We start from the raw sequence: 15,089 nt of genomic DNA, 5'->3' as shown, positions 1-15,089 counted from the left end.
TGGGGCTTTTGCAAAGCTGCGGCCTGTCCTGGTGCTCTGGGTGGCGCGGCTATAGCGCCGCCAGCCACCGGTGCTCCAGGCAGTGCGGTAAGGGGGCAGGGAGCGGGGGGGGAGGGGTTTGGATAGAGGGAAAAGGAGTTCGGGGTGGTGGTCAGGGCGTGGGGGTCTGGATAGGGGTTGGGGTGGTCAGAGGGCAGGGAACAGGGGAGTTGAATGGGGGCAGGAGTCCTGGGGGAGCAGTCAGGAAGCGAGGCAGTTAGATGGGGCAGTGTGAGGCAGTCAGGGGCAGGGGTTCTGGGGGCAGTTGGGGACAGGGAGAAGGGGTGGTTGGATGGGGCAGAGGTCCCAGGGGGGCCCGTCAAGGGACAAGAAGCAGGGGGGAGTCAGATAGAGGGTGGAGGCTGGGCCACGCCTGGCTGTTTGGGGAGGCATAGCCTCCCCTTACTGACCCTCCATACAATTTCAGAAACCCGATGTGGCCCTCAGGCCAAAAAGTTTGCCTGCCCCTGGACTAGAGCCATACCCAGTTTTAGCTAGGAGAGATCACATGCCTGCTTTTTCTTTGAGACAGTGAATATTAAGCAAGCTCTGTTATAGAAATAAATGGATAGAGAAACCAGATGGTTCAGGGATTTGTTAGTACACATGGAGCCTTTGATATTTAGATCACCAGTTCAAATCCTGCTTGTAACAGTAGTGCCAGCACAGCAGTAGACTAGGAGTCAGAAGACACGGGTCTCACTACCAGAAGTGACCTCAGGCAAGTCACTTCACTTGTGTGTTGCTCAGTTTCCCTTTCTGAAGAACGGAGATAATTACACTTACAGACTTTGTCAAAGGTTTTTTCCATGTCTCGATGAAATACATGCACATGGGCCCAATTGACCTTAATGGGCTTTGAGAGCTAAGTATTATTATAGGTGGTAGGTTATGCAAAATGAGTTGGGCCACAATCTTGCAAATATCTAAGCGCGTGTTTACTTTTACTCATGTGAGTAGAGTTACACAAATGCCTAGGAGTTTGCAGGATAAGGTCAAGGTGTCAATCTTTCACTGGGTAAGCTTTAAAACATTAACATTAAGAAAACTTTCAATTTAGTGGAAAGTCTATATTCTTTTAAGGATCAATCCAAATTCCTTTCATACCATTATATCCTGATAAGGAAAGTTTTTCACTGGCGCCAACAGGAAATGAGCGATTTCCCCAAAATAATGGTTCCTTTCTGACAGCAAAACCTGTGGAGGAACACTGACCTCTGTTGCCTTGACTACAACTCCACACATCCTTAATGTACAATACAACTGATGACTTCTTGTACATGCATTAGATTTCTCTCTTATTGGACATTTATCATTTTCAATGTATTTATTGTGCAGGTTTCAGCTACCTGCTATTGGTCATAAGCAGTAAAGCTCAGAAGTATAAGCAAAATCTCTCTAGCGCAAACCCATTACTTTTTTCCCACCTCGCTCTTTTTCAGTGGATTTAGTGATTCAGATGGATAGCCTGGAAAAATGGGGTCCTTCATTTAACTACAGAATCAGGACACCAGCAGCTAGGGTGACCAGATGTCCTGATTTTATAGGGACAGTCCTGATTTGGGGGTCTTTTTCTTATATAGGCTCCTATAACCCCCCCCCACCCCGTCCCGATTTTTCACACTTGCTGTCTGGTCACCCTCCCAGCAGCTGCATCACTGCCTCCAACAATACACCTCAATATTGACCTAAGAGATCAGCTGCAGGGGAAGGCTGGATATATTCAATCTCCCTCATCCATTCAGTACTGGGTCTCTCCACAGAAAATGACAAAGGTGCCTGTTAGTATGATTGGGGGTGCTGCTTTCTGAAATGTGGTACAAAAGACTCCTTTAATTTTGGGTGTCTCCATTTTTGAGTGCCAGATTTAAGACAGCTAGGGCCTGATTTTCAGAGGTGTCGAGTACCCATAAGTCTGACAGAAATCAGTGGGGGCTGCGGGTCCTAGACGTTTCTAAGCAGGCACTCAAAATGGGCGGGCGCTTTTAAAAATGTAGGCCCTTGTCACTCATGCCATCAAACTTGTTTAACAAAATGAGTTTTTATGCCATCCTTTTGTGCTCTTCCCATTTTATCATAACCAGCTGTGAAGGAACACAGTTTCACTTTATCAAGTGAAACAGGAATTGGCAAAAAATAATGAGCTTTCCAAAGGGACAGCATACTGCCTATTGCTGCCTACTGATTCATGTGTGTGTGATGGATGGTGGGTGACATTTCTCCTCTGCCTTTGCTACTTGCATCTTCAGTGGGATGAAATATTACATTCCTCTAAGATCACAGTATAATACACATCCTCCTTTTAAGAAATAAACTGAAAACTCTGGGGATTAATTAATCCACTTTTTGTTTTTAAATGCAAAAGACAAAATACTAGGTGCCTTTTCCCACTGGACAGATCTGGCTAGCCTGTGATGTCACAACCTTCAGTCTAACTGCTCATGCAAATGTGATGCTTTATGGAAAGAACAAGATTTGTATCCAGTCTGTGTCACAGGAAGCAGGAGATAACTCAACTGACTTCGCTCACTTGAAAAAACCTCTAGGTCTTGCTTTTGCTGGGGGAAAAAAAATGCTGCTAAAGAAAACAGGGAAAATACTAATCTCTATTTGAAAAGGCTAAATCTAAATTAAACTATTAGATAGGATCTAGTGAGTAATTCACCCTCACTAGATGAGGGAGGAGTCAACTGCCCCTCTGCACCAGGTCTACAATATTCTACAAACCCTGGCACAAGGCTGCTTTAAGTTGCACTGACTAGAACAGCATCCTTTAATAGGCACCAGGTTTAAAACCAACCAAAGGAAGTATTTTTTTCACACAATGCACAGTCAAGGAGCAAGGAACTCCTTGCCAGAGGATGTTGTGAAGGCCAAAACTATAACAAGGTTCAAAAAAGAACTAGGTAAGTTCATGGAGGATAGGTCCATCAATGGCTATTAGCCAAGATGGGTAGGGATGGTGTCCCTAGGCTGTTTGCCAGAAGCTGGGAATGGGTGATGGGATAGATCACTTGATTGCCTATTCTGTTCATTCCCTCTGGGGCACCTGCCAGTGGCCTCTGTTGGCCGACAGAATCCTGGGCTAGAGGGACCTTTGGTCTGCCCCAGTATGGCTGTTCTTATGTTCTAGGAACCATTCTGCCAACTAGGGATTGTTGCTTTGGTCCCAGTCCCTGCTCACATCTTTTCTGTGTCCCCAAACACTATCTCCCTGCCTGTAACCAGCCACGATATGCCCGATGCAGGCGGAGTAGGGGGGTGGAGGGAAGAGGAGAAGACAGGGACACAGAGCTGGGTGAGAAAAAGCTATGCCAGGTTTATGTCAGCCAATGTTTCCGATAGGCTAGGAGAATTCTTATCAGCCCCCCCAGTCCCCCCCCGAACTGATTTAAGAGCATCATCCCCTTTAGAACAATGCTTTTCTAGCAGTGCAAAAGGACCTTAGCAGCAGCCAGGAATTTAGCCCAATGTTTCTGTTCAGCATCACTAATTAGTGTATCTAAACTGGTCAATCACTCCATTTGAGTGCCGTTGGTTGATGGAGAGTGTTTTAATGCCTCTCCGTTTCTACAATGAGATTTGAAGAACTTTATTTGTGGATTAACCAGGTTAATAAAATATACTGTAATGTGTTTAAGCCAATCTCCTAATTGCAGACTGTGTATATGCCTCATTTGGCAAGATATTACTACTTATTAAGTGCAGGTCTCCAGTTAGTCTCTCAGTCTACTCCTTACTGACAGCAACCAGACATTAAAACTGATTGGGAAGGAGGTACAGCATACTTGTGGTTTGATTTTCATGGGCTATACAGGATTTTGATATTCGTTGCATACCAGGGGCTGCAGCTGCCCCCTGCTGTATTGCTACTAGTTATGTTACTGATTTATTAGCACTGGGTCAATGTCTGCATCTATGTTCAAGCAAAACTTCCACAGAATTACCAGAAACAACATGGTAAAGGTGAAAAGTACACCTCTACCCCGATATAACACGACCTGATATAACACGAATTCGGATATAACGCAGTAAAGCAGCGCTCTGGGGGGGAGGGGTCGCGCGCTCCGGCGGATCAGCGGGTCAGGCTCCGACACGCTGCTCTGAGTGGCGTGTTAGGGGTGGGAGGCGGGCAGGAGGCGGGTGGGCAAGCTGGGTGAGGAGGCGAATGGGGAGGTGAGCGGCAGGCAGGAGGGGGCTGAGGAGGCAGGAGAGCGGGAAGGCGGTGAGCAGGAGAGCGGTGGTTGGGCGGACGTGGGGGAGGCGTGCCAGACAGATGGTGAGGAGATTAGCGGGGAGGCGAGCAGCGGGCAGGTAGGTGCGGTGAGGAGGCGAACGGCAGGCGGGAGCGCAGGGTGGAGAGTGAGGAGACTAGCAGGGAGGCTGATTTGTCCCGGGCCCCGCACCCCTCTAGGGACGGCTCCGACACGCGGCTCTGAGCAGTGTGTTAAGGGTGCCAGGCCGGGGCCGAGGGGTTGGTTAAGGGGCAGAAAGTCTCAGGCGGGCGGTCAGGGGACAAGGAGCCTTCCCTACCCGATATAAAACGTGGTTTCACCTATAACGTGGTAAGATTTTTGGCTCCAGAGGACCGCGTTATATCGGGGTAGAGGTGTATTCAAAAGATAGAGGAAAAGATACACAAAATCCCAACTTGAGTACATATGCTTAATGCTCTCATATATTCAAAAGGTCCCTCAAATGGCTCTATATTTTTGCAAGGCTTTATGACTACTTAAGGCTTAGGCTCAATGAAAAACTCTAACAGTACTTTGTCACACATTGAGCTCTAGAAAATGAAACGTGGTTTGGTCGCCCCAGCTCAACTTCCTCTTTGATTCCTGTTTCAGTTGAATGTTATTTCCTATTTTCAATAATAAACATGCAGCCAAAGTCACCATGAGAGAAACCAACCTCAGGAACAAAATTTGCATGGCCTTAGTGCTCTCCATCCTCCACAGCCAGACTCCAACAGAGCGAAAGCCAGGACTTCAACTTGCCCAGGTGAGGTCTGGATGGACAGTTGAGGCCTGGCTGTGTTGAGCTTCTTAGCCACCATTTTCAAAGGAATTCATTCATTTATGGCACAGTCTAGCTCAAGCTACTCTGAGGTTCCTTCAGAAAGGCAGGTTTCTTCTGAAGGATGATGCATTTTCAAGCCAAGATGATCTGAGCTCAAACTCCCCTTATGCACAGTCATCGCAGTAAAGGCAGCCTGTTTTGAACAATACAGAAGAAAGGTAGCTCATTCTTACAAACTAGTCAGCCTCCAGCAGCCTCCCCTATATTACTTTGGTCACAGTGCCACTGAGCAAATTCAGCACTTGTACACAGTTTGTGTGTATCCCTTATACAGTAACAGCAAGGAAGCTATCTAAGGGCTATTTTTGTTTTTTTATTTATAAAGTTCCAGATCTCACAGTTTTCTCCTGTTAGCATTTCTCAATCCAACACTTCCTTTATCAGTGCATATTTAAATGAGAGGGCCCTTCTCCCTGCTCAAGTGCGGCCATATTCTCTTCTCACTAATTATCCAGGTGGGTCTCCAAAAGGATTATGCACATATTAGAAGGGAGGGAGACAAAGAGTCTTACTAATTGAATAATGAAAAAAATTCATTTTAACTGAAGCACTGACAAGTGCCTGGGGTGTCTAAGCGTCTTCTGGCTCCCTTATGCGATGGCAGCCATCTTGGCCAATGCACCAGGGATTGAATCAGAGACCTCCAGTGCTAAAAGCTTGAGCCGTGCTTCAATTAGAGCTGTAACAGACTCAACCTCTGCAGATCGGGGAAGACATATAACACCCCCTCAACTGTGGGTTACAACTCACTGCATTCATCTCTATGGCTGTAATGTCGACACTATGAACTAGGGGTGCGGGTCCCTTGCTTGAGTACACATATTCAGCTAGCTCTTCTCAAGCTAACATGAGTATAAACAGAAGCGTAGCTGTAGTGGCACAGACAATGGCAGTGGAGACATGGCTGACCCAGTTCTGGTGGGTTTGTACTCAGTATGGCTCAGTTGTGCCTCTGGCTGCTGCTACCCATGCTACTGTGGCTACACTGCTATTTATACCAGCTCATAATGTGGATGTAGTCTAAAGGGCAGACATTTTGTTACTCATAGGAACTGTATGACCAGGTCCTCATGTACACTTCTAACCAGTGGTGTGTTTTCGGAATTCTTTGCCCTCTTTCTTTCACCAACTAACTTTGCAAAGTAAAAATCAAGCACATTTTCGGGTAACATTAAATATTAAGCGATACTGAAGCTAAAGATGAACCCAAGCCATGTACTTCAGATCAAGAACTGAACCCTAATCTAAACCAGTTCTTTCTTTACACGGAATCTATTTTCCTAAATGGATCCATGGAGTCAGGAATCAATTTTGCCTCTCATATCTAAACAGTAGTGTGTCCTGCCCTGGTGAGGGTCCTCTGAATTTTTGGCAGAGTTCCATCACCAAGTATCTCTACAATTATATGGAGAGCTCTGTGCCAAAGTATAAGGATCACAACTCTAAGGGCTACCATCATTGCCAATGAGAGACTGAGAACACTTCTAGCAGCAAGGGGATGCGTCTCTAACAAGAGTCGCCCAGATCTGGTTGAGGAGCATGCTGAGGACATACTACCCTTCATATAGTCGTGACTCAGGAGAGGGATAGTTTGGGTGGAAATCCTGGCTTCTGTTTGTGCCTTCTCATACCTAAATTATTTAACTTCCTCTCAAGAATATTCCTCCCTTTCATGTTCTCAATATCATGCCTATCACCTTATCTCAATCTCCTCTCTTCCAAAAAATAGAAACCTAGTGTTCCTACCGCTCTTCACAGCTGTCAACTAGAGAACATTTATTATCCCCATATGCGTCTCCTTCAGTACTTTTTCTAATCCTCACCCCAGCTACCCAGGATGCTCCAGACATAGACTCACCACCCACTTTGTGCAGTACCATACAAAAAAATCATCTCACTGACATCTTCACAGAAACCAGGGCAATCAGTTCTCACCTACACATTTTTTTTCCCCCGGGACCTGGAATTTTTCCAAAGCACAACAGGCTAACTCTGCAGTCAATGGCAAAAATCCCACACAACAAATTCTTTGTGTACCCTGCAGTCTGGTGGGTAAACCCAGCTATTAAGCAATAGATTATATATTACTTACCTCTAGGACCTTCCCGGTGATGAACTGGTGACATGCTTCACATTTGACCCCAAAGAGAACCTGGTAGTCCTTTTCACAATAAGGGGCACCATCCCTGAAATAAAATATCCAGACGATACAAGTTACAACGCGGCTTGTATTCTTCCCTTGTCCCTAGTGGAAATGCCTATTGAAAGCAAGAGGTGAATGGGGCAGAAACCAAAAGTAGCTATTTTGCAGCTCAAATGAAAAGGCATTTCAGTTAGCACCATTTGGATCAACATTTAAATTGCCACAGAGAATAAAGAAGAGACGTTCAAGCACAAATCCTCTGCTGGTGTCAATGGGTGTAAAATCAGCTGAGCTATGCCCCTTTACAGAAGATGACGATCCGACTCTTTGTCAATATTCTATCATACGCATGTATGAGCCTGCTGCACCTCTATCCATTTCAGTAAATAAATCCTTGGTAATCTTAATAGCGTATAAATACAGACACATCAGTGGCATCATGACTGAGGAATGAATTAGAAACACCTTAGCCAGTTTAAAGAATTTATATGGTATCAGGCACCATCTTACAAGTTCCTTTGTTTAATTAGTCATAGATGCCAGCCTGTTTATATTTGTGCCCACTAAAACGAGCGATGAAAGGTTTGCATCAGTCACATACGTGGTGTCCCTATATTTTCTCTCCCCCGCTAGATGTTTGAAAGGGGTCTGGCTAGATTCCCTCCATCTTGCGGCTAAAGCACTCTCTCTCGGATTTTTCTCCCTTGCTTTGGTATGCTCCTAACTTTCTTCTTCATTAGTTCCTAATCTGGGGAAGGTAAACACAGTGTCAGGTCAATCACATCAATGTGTCTGGTCTCTGTTCTAGCAAAGTGAGAGATGTGCAGTTTCTTCCTTTCTTCTCAAGTTCACAACTTGAAAATAACTGGACAAAATGGTGAAAAAGCTGTGCCTTGGAAACACAACGGGGGTGTTCACACACCCCTCTCTTTGACCAGAAAAAGACATGCAACCCTCCTGCTCATAGTATTTATTTTACCAACTACTGTTAAATCACTGTTTTTCGTTACTTGCTCCAGCAAGCTTACAGGGAAAAATTCCCCTCGGGTCCCAATTCTAATATTCTGCTCCTACTATGAGTGAGGATTTCAGTGCACATGGTGATGGGCAACAGGGCACAGACATTTTTTTTTACTGAGGGGGTCGAGAATTAAAAAAATAATAGCTGTTCAATGACTAAATTTGTCCACGTTTAATAAAGTGAGAAAAGCTCCACGTGTTCCAAACTCGTTGTCTCCTTTATTTATTATTGAGATTCTTAAAATTTTGGGGTGGGGTCTATAGCTCGCCCCCCATCCCACGTCCTCCATTGTCTACCCCATGAATGATCAGCATGTGTCGACAGAGCAGGTTTTTGGAAGTGTGATATGCCCAACAGATTAGAAAAGGAGAATTTGTCTGCATTGTACTTTTGGAAAGTAAGGATGGATTTCATGCCAGGCAACAGAAAAGACATAGGAGGCTGCTTACTTGCTGATGTATTCCCCAGTCAGGACCTTGCCACATGCCTTGCACTTAAAGCATCCCAGGTGCCACTGCTTATCCAGTGCTAGTAGCGCTTGGCCATTTTTTATATCTCTTCCACAGCCAGCACAATCTGCAAATAAATACGTACATTCATTGTCAGTGAGTTGCTTTATTAATCTTCATTAACCTACTTAACGAACACCACCCCTAGGTTAGCCAGAAGGGGTCATTACAAGCAATGCGAGACACCTACATTCCCATAGGGGTCAGCATGCCCCTCCTCCCCCAAGGTCCCAGCCCGGGAACAAGGAACCACAGATGCATTCTGCTCCATAACAAGCATACCTAAGAATAGTACAGAAGGCACTGTCACACCTTTGATGACGATTTGCCGCCAGCCCAGTCAGCCTGCAGATTTTATTACGAATTAACAAAATATGCTTTCACTCACAAGAATGTCTTCAAGAGGAGCCACCAGCTTATTTGTTTTTTTGCCATCAGCAAAGTCTCTGTTGCTTAAAGAAATCTATATATAGTAGGCATGGACTGGCTACTTCTAATCTAAAATTAAACACTCCTCAGTAGTCGTCCTTCTCAGGCATTACTTTCCCCCCTCCAGATGGCAGCAAAGCACTAAACGTTAAATGGGTTCTTGGTAGGCAGCAAAACTTTCAAAGATTCAGGAGTGGTAAAAGACAAAAATTTTACAGCTAGATAACATAACAAAGGCTTTGGCAATAATTGCAGTATAATAGGGCGTATCCTCCTTTGTACATAAGGAAAGGAACAACTCCCATAGGCATTCCTTATGCACAAAAAAGGACATTTACATGAGAACTTCAGTTCTATGTTTGGAGTCAACACTGAGCACTGATATATTGAGATCCTTTGATGGCAGGAATCAAGCAAAGAGAGCCCCAGGCAATGGCACTGAACGCCCTCTATCTCGGAGATGCCATGGTGTTTCATATCATGTTGTAGATCTCTGGCTCAGGGTTGCCATTACATTCAAATCCAAAACAGTCAAAGCTTTCCCTATAAGGGGCACCCCAGTGGGCACTGAGATTTGAATAAAATGATATGCTGGGGCCCAGTGAAGAGTTGCAGACTTCCCCCCCCCGCGCAATTTTGATGGAGGAAGGGCTGGAAGGCTCATAAAAGTAAGAATGAGAGAGAAACCTGATGGACACAGGGAAAGCTGCAGGGAAGGAAAGAGGCTGGAAATTGTATTGGAGGGTGCTGGGTTCTAACTTGATACCTTAACACCCTGAGCTGAATATCACATCCTCACAATGACATCGAGCAGTTGAACATGAGTGTCATTAACAGAATCATGAAAACAGTTCAGCCCAATCACTGCAGCTGAAGGAATATCTACCCAATCCGTTAAACTCTTGATCTCTAGGCATCTCAAAAAGGTCATTGATCTTCAGTGTGCAAGCTCAATAGATAGAGGATGCCTGAAAAGTCCCAACCAACTCTGACAATGGTAGTTTTACCCCAGTGTAAATCCAGGCCTGCAATGAGGTTACTCCAGAGTTATGCTGGCAAAAGTGAGAGGAGAATCAGGCCCCATGTCGCTGAAATGGACTATTAACTTTCTGGATAATAGTCCAAGCAAAGGAAAGCACCAAACAGATGCTGTACACTGTTACCATCCAGAAAGTGAGTGAGAGACACGGGGGTGGGGGGAGTTTGGGACCAGTGTAAGATGCTTACATGGTAACACATATGTCTGAGCCTCCTGACATTGTGTAGCAGAGACATGCAACATCAAGATGACTTTGCCTCACAGGACAAAGTGTAAGGAGTGGAACCGGGAAAAGACTCTATGGGAATGACAAACTGATGGCCAGTAACTGTTCCCTCCAATTCTCTATGCCATTTAACACGCCACCCCATATACCTGAATCAGCTTTTTTGAGCCTTAATGTACAAATGCCACTCACTTATCACCTCTTATTTTTAACCAGCAGTTCCAGCTTTTTCATCCTTCCGGAGGCTGGATAAGGCAAAACTCTCAGACTGTTCTGTTCCTATCCTAGCACGGCACTAGACTTGCAGTAAGTTTTTATTATTATTATTATCATTATAAGAAGAAGAAGAAAATCCATTCTGCCCAATTAAGCAAAACGCCAAGATGTTCTGACCACAATGAAGACAATAGGCATTACAGGTGCTTGGCCGTGCTCAGGATCAGGCCCCTTCAGATTACGGAAACATTTGAAATCTAATGTTGTCAGTATAAAAGAACAACAAATGCATTTCATACTTATCTGGGACTTTCCCTCTGCAGATCGCAAAGTGCTTTATAAAGGTGAGTGAGCATCATTAGCTCCATTCATCTGATGCCACAGAGCTGTTGAGTGACTTGGCTAAGGTCACAGTGAGCTAACAGCCTACTAGACTATAGTTGCCCTGTTAACAGAAACGTTTATCTCCTCTGGTGAAACAGCTGGTCGTAAATATAGAAAGCTGGCAATTCTCAGATAGTACTTGAATAGAAAGGAGATAAATACAGACTAGGTTAAGGGCAGGAAACCATTTGTTCACGAAAATTCTACAAACAAGCGTCACTCGCTCCTAGTGCCCGTGTAACGTATGGCAACGAATTTGGGTGAAATACAGAACAGCGTGGGGGGTTCACGCAAGGGCTCCGCAGCCACACGGGGGCATGATCGGCCACAGCCTTGGCTATACACTGGTCCCAAATAGGCCAGCATGTAATAGAGCTACAGTGGCATTGAGGCTGCAGGGTCCATGATTATGTGGAGAGGCTGAGAGAACTGGGATTGTTTAGTCTCCAGAAGAGAAGAATGAGGGGGGATTTGATAGCAGCCTTCAACTACCTGAAGGGGGGTTCCAAAGAGGATGGAGCTCGGCTGTTCTCAGTGGTGGCAGATGACAGAACAAGGAGCAATGGTCTCAAGTTGCAGTGGGGGAGGTCCAGGTTGGATATCAGGAAAAACTATTTCACTAGGAGGGTGGTGAAACACTGGAATGCGTTACCTAGGGAGGTGGTGGAGTCTCCTTCCTTGGAGGTTTTTAAGGCCCGGCTTGACAAAGCCCTGGCTGGGATGATTTAGCTGGGAATTGGTCCTGCTTTGAGCAGGGGGTTGGACTAGATGACCTCTTGAGGTCCCTTCCAACTCTGATATTCTATGATTCTATGATTCTATGTGGATTCAGTGGCACCAACACCCAGTAGTGGCTGTGGAAAGGTTACACTGCAGCCCCACAGGGTTGAGGAGTTGCAATTCCATTCCCCTCTTAGCGCCCCACACAAGTCCAATTACTCAGGCTTTGGGCAGGAGTGATCAGTGTCACCCTCTCTCTGCACAACACAAGCTAAATACATCACTTCATTCTCAGCGTGGCTTGCCAGATGTTTGCATCTTCTGCAGAGTGGTAGAAAATGCAGGGGTTTCCGAAAGCTCCCATACACTGCACCCCCTAACAAAGGGGTCCTATTCCAACACACCTCGTCTCTTTCATGCGCTCTGACTAGGCCAGCTCAGACTAAAGAGACGCCCCTACATATTTACTCTCCATAACATTTATAGTCCATAACAATGCCGCATCTGAAGTGTCCAGAGAGCTAAAGCAAGTATGAGAAAAAGGGCTGTTGAAACATACCATGAATGTCTGCCTGAATGAGGGCAGTGGGGGGGAGGGATTACATTTTAAAGTGACACATCGTTAAGATCTTCATCCCCCAAGCACCGTGTACGGCCTCGTTAGAGAGCCCTATGAAGCTGTACGTTGGGATAGTAATGACAGATGAGCTGCCATCCACGATGCTCCGCTTGTGAAGATCTGGACAGAAAATACATTTGCCTTTGCAGCTTCTGCATCACTCCCCACATCTGACAAAGAGTGAGGCATCCTGCACAGCAACTCATTTGTCACTGTCTAAATTAAGCAGTGGGTTTTTCCTCTTTCCCCCGCCTTGACCAATGGCAGCATAGCTTTCCCACAGCTTGCTCACATCACATGCAGCACTCCAGCGTGATGGGCTCTGAGCTGATACTGCTGCATTAACCATGAGCATGCTGCATACAAACTTCACCCAAGGCTGTTCGGATTGCCTTCCCAGAAATCGGCCAGTGAGTATACCCATATCTCCCGTAGACCTCACAAAGAGGTCACCCAGTTCTGCTCTGGCTTCTGCCACCATACCAACTGGCAGAGGCCTTGTGGGGGGAAGCACCCCTGAATGTACTATTCACCTCGCCCCCGGGGAGTCTGCACCGAGAGATTATGAGAATATGACTGCTCAGAGCTCCGGTATGAAACTGCAGAAAAACCTGAGGGTCTCTGGATTAAGTTTAGAAGTGTGAGCAACAAGGGTGATGTCGTGGTGGGAGTCTGCTATAGACCACCAGATCAGGGGGACGAGGCTTTCTTCCAGCAACTAACAGAAGTTACTAGATCACAGGCCCTGGTTCTCATGGGGGACTTCAATCCCCCCGATATCTGCTGGGAGAGCAATACAGCAGTGCATAGACAATCCAGGAAATGTAGGGAACAATTTCCTAGTGCAAGTGCTGAAGGAACCAATGAGGGGGAAGGGATAGCTCAGTGGTTTGAGCATTGGCCTGCTAAACCAAGGGATAGGAGTTCAACCCTTGAGGGGGCCACTTAGGAATCTGGGGCAAAATCAGTACTTGGTCCTCCTAGTGAAGGCAGGGGGCTGGACTCAATGACCTTTCAAGGTCCCTTTCAGTTCTAGGAGATGGAGATATCTCCATTAATCTTATTTTATTTTAATTTTTTAGGAGCAGAGCTCTTCTTGACCTGATGCTCACAAACAGGAAAGAATTAGTAGGGAAGCAAAAGTGGATGGGAACCTGGGAGGCAGTGACCATGAGATGGTCGAGTTCAGGATCCTGACACAAGGAAGAAAGGAGAACAGCAGAATACGGACCCTGGACTTCAAAAAGGCAGATTTGACTCCCTCAGGGAACTGATGGGCAGGATCCCCTGGGAGAATAACATGAAGGGGAAAGGAGTCCAGGAGAGCAGGCTGTATTTTAAAGAATCCTTATTGAGGTTGCAGGAACAAACCATCCGGATGTGTAGAAAGAATAGTAAATATGGCAGGCGATCAGCTTGGCTTAACAGTGAAATCCTTGCTGATCTCAAAAACAAAAAAGAAGTTTACAAGAAGTGGAAGATTGGACAAATGACCAGGGAGGAGTATAAAGATATTGCCCAGGCATGCTGGAACAAAATCAGGAAGGCCAAATCACACTTGGAGTTGCAGCTAGCAAGGGATGTTAAGAGTAACAAGAAGTGTCAAGGAAAGTGTGGGCCCCTTAGTGAATGAGGGAGGAAACCTAGTGACAGAGGATGTGGAAAAAACTATTGTACTCAATGCTTTTTTTGCCTCTGTCTTCACGAACAAGGTCAGCTCCCAGGCTACTGCTCTGGGCAGCACAGCATGGGGAGGAGGTGACCAGCCCTCTGTGGAGAAAGAAGTGGTTCAGGACTATTTACAAAAGCTGGACGAGCACAAGTCCATGGGGCCGGATGCGCTGCATCTGAGGGTGCTAAAGGAGTTGGCTGATGTGATTGCAGAGCCATTGGCCATTATCTTTGAAAACTCATGGCGATCGGGGGAGGTCCCGGATGACTGGAAAAAGGCTAATGTAGTGCTCATCTTTAAAAAGGGAAGGAGGAGGATTCAGGGAACTACAGGCCAGTCAGCCTCACCTCAGTCCCTGGAAAAATCATGGAGCAGGTCCTCAAGGAATCAATTCTGAAGCACTTAAAGGAGAGGAAAGTGACCAGGAGCAGTCAGCATGGATTCACCAAGGGCAAGTCATGCCTGACTAACCTAACTGCCTTCTATGACGAGATAACTGGCTCTGTGGATGAGGGGAAAGCAGTGGATGTGTTATTCCTTGACTTTAGCAAAGTTTTTGATACAGTCTCCTTGCCAGCAAGTTAAAGAAGTATGGGCTTGATGAATGGACAATGGTTCCATGACTAGTTGGCAGCCGGTATCAAGCGGAGTGCCCCAAGGGTTGGAGTTTGAAGCTCCCCTACTGTGGAGATCCCAAGGGAATCCATGCCCCAGTCAGGTGCCAAGGCATCAGCTGGTAGAGAGACATGCAACTGTCACCCTTCTGCACCAGCATGGGGGAACATAAATCAGAGTGTGCATTTTTACTTTAAAAAAAATTAAATAAAGGAAGCAAACAGTCTTCATTGGAATCTTCGCTCGCTGTTTAAAATTACATGTGCTTAAAGATTATGCTGAATCAGGTCTAAGATGAGTAGCAGTAAATAGCAGCACTGAAATCATATTGCAGAGTTGACTATTTTCACATGGCTCTCATACACCCAGGTAAAGTAC

At 45.8% G+C, this 15,089-nt stretch overlaps 1 protein-coding gene across 25 annotated transcripts in view; it reads right to left on the bottom strand.

Annotated features, from left to right (window-relative positions):
• Nucleotides 1–15,089, bottom strand: part of ABLIM1 (actin binding LIM protein 1) — a 325,251-nt gene that overhangs the window by 109,172 nt on the left and 200,990 nt on the right. For all 25 annotated transcript variants that reach the window (XM_034776055.1, XM_034776057.1, XM_034776059.1 and 22 more), the window contains 2 exons: nt 8,732–8,858; nt 7,211–7,304 (listed from right to left, as the gene is read on the bottom strand). In XM_034776055.1, the coding sequence (XP_034631946.1) occupies nt 7,211–7,304; nt 8,732–8,858 (221 nt within the window). The remainder of the gene's footprint in view (nt 1–7,210; nt 7,305–8,731; nt 8,859–15,089) is intronic.

The sequence above is a fragment of the Trachemys scripta genome, chromosome 7 (genome assembly GCF_013100865.1).
Source record: "Trachemys scripta elegans isolate TJP31775 chromosome 7, CAS_Tse_1.0, whole genome shotgun sequence".
NCBI classification, from domain to species: Eukaryota; Metazoa; Chordata; order Testudines; family Emydidae; genus Trachemys; species Trachemys scripta.
Note: the sequence above shows the minus strand (reverse complement) of the source record. Positions and strands in the feature narration are given on the sequence as shown.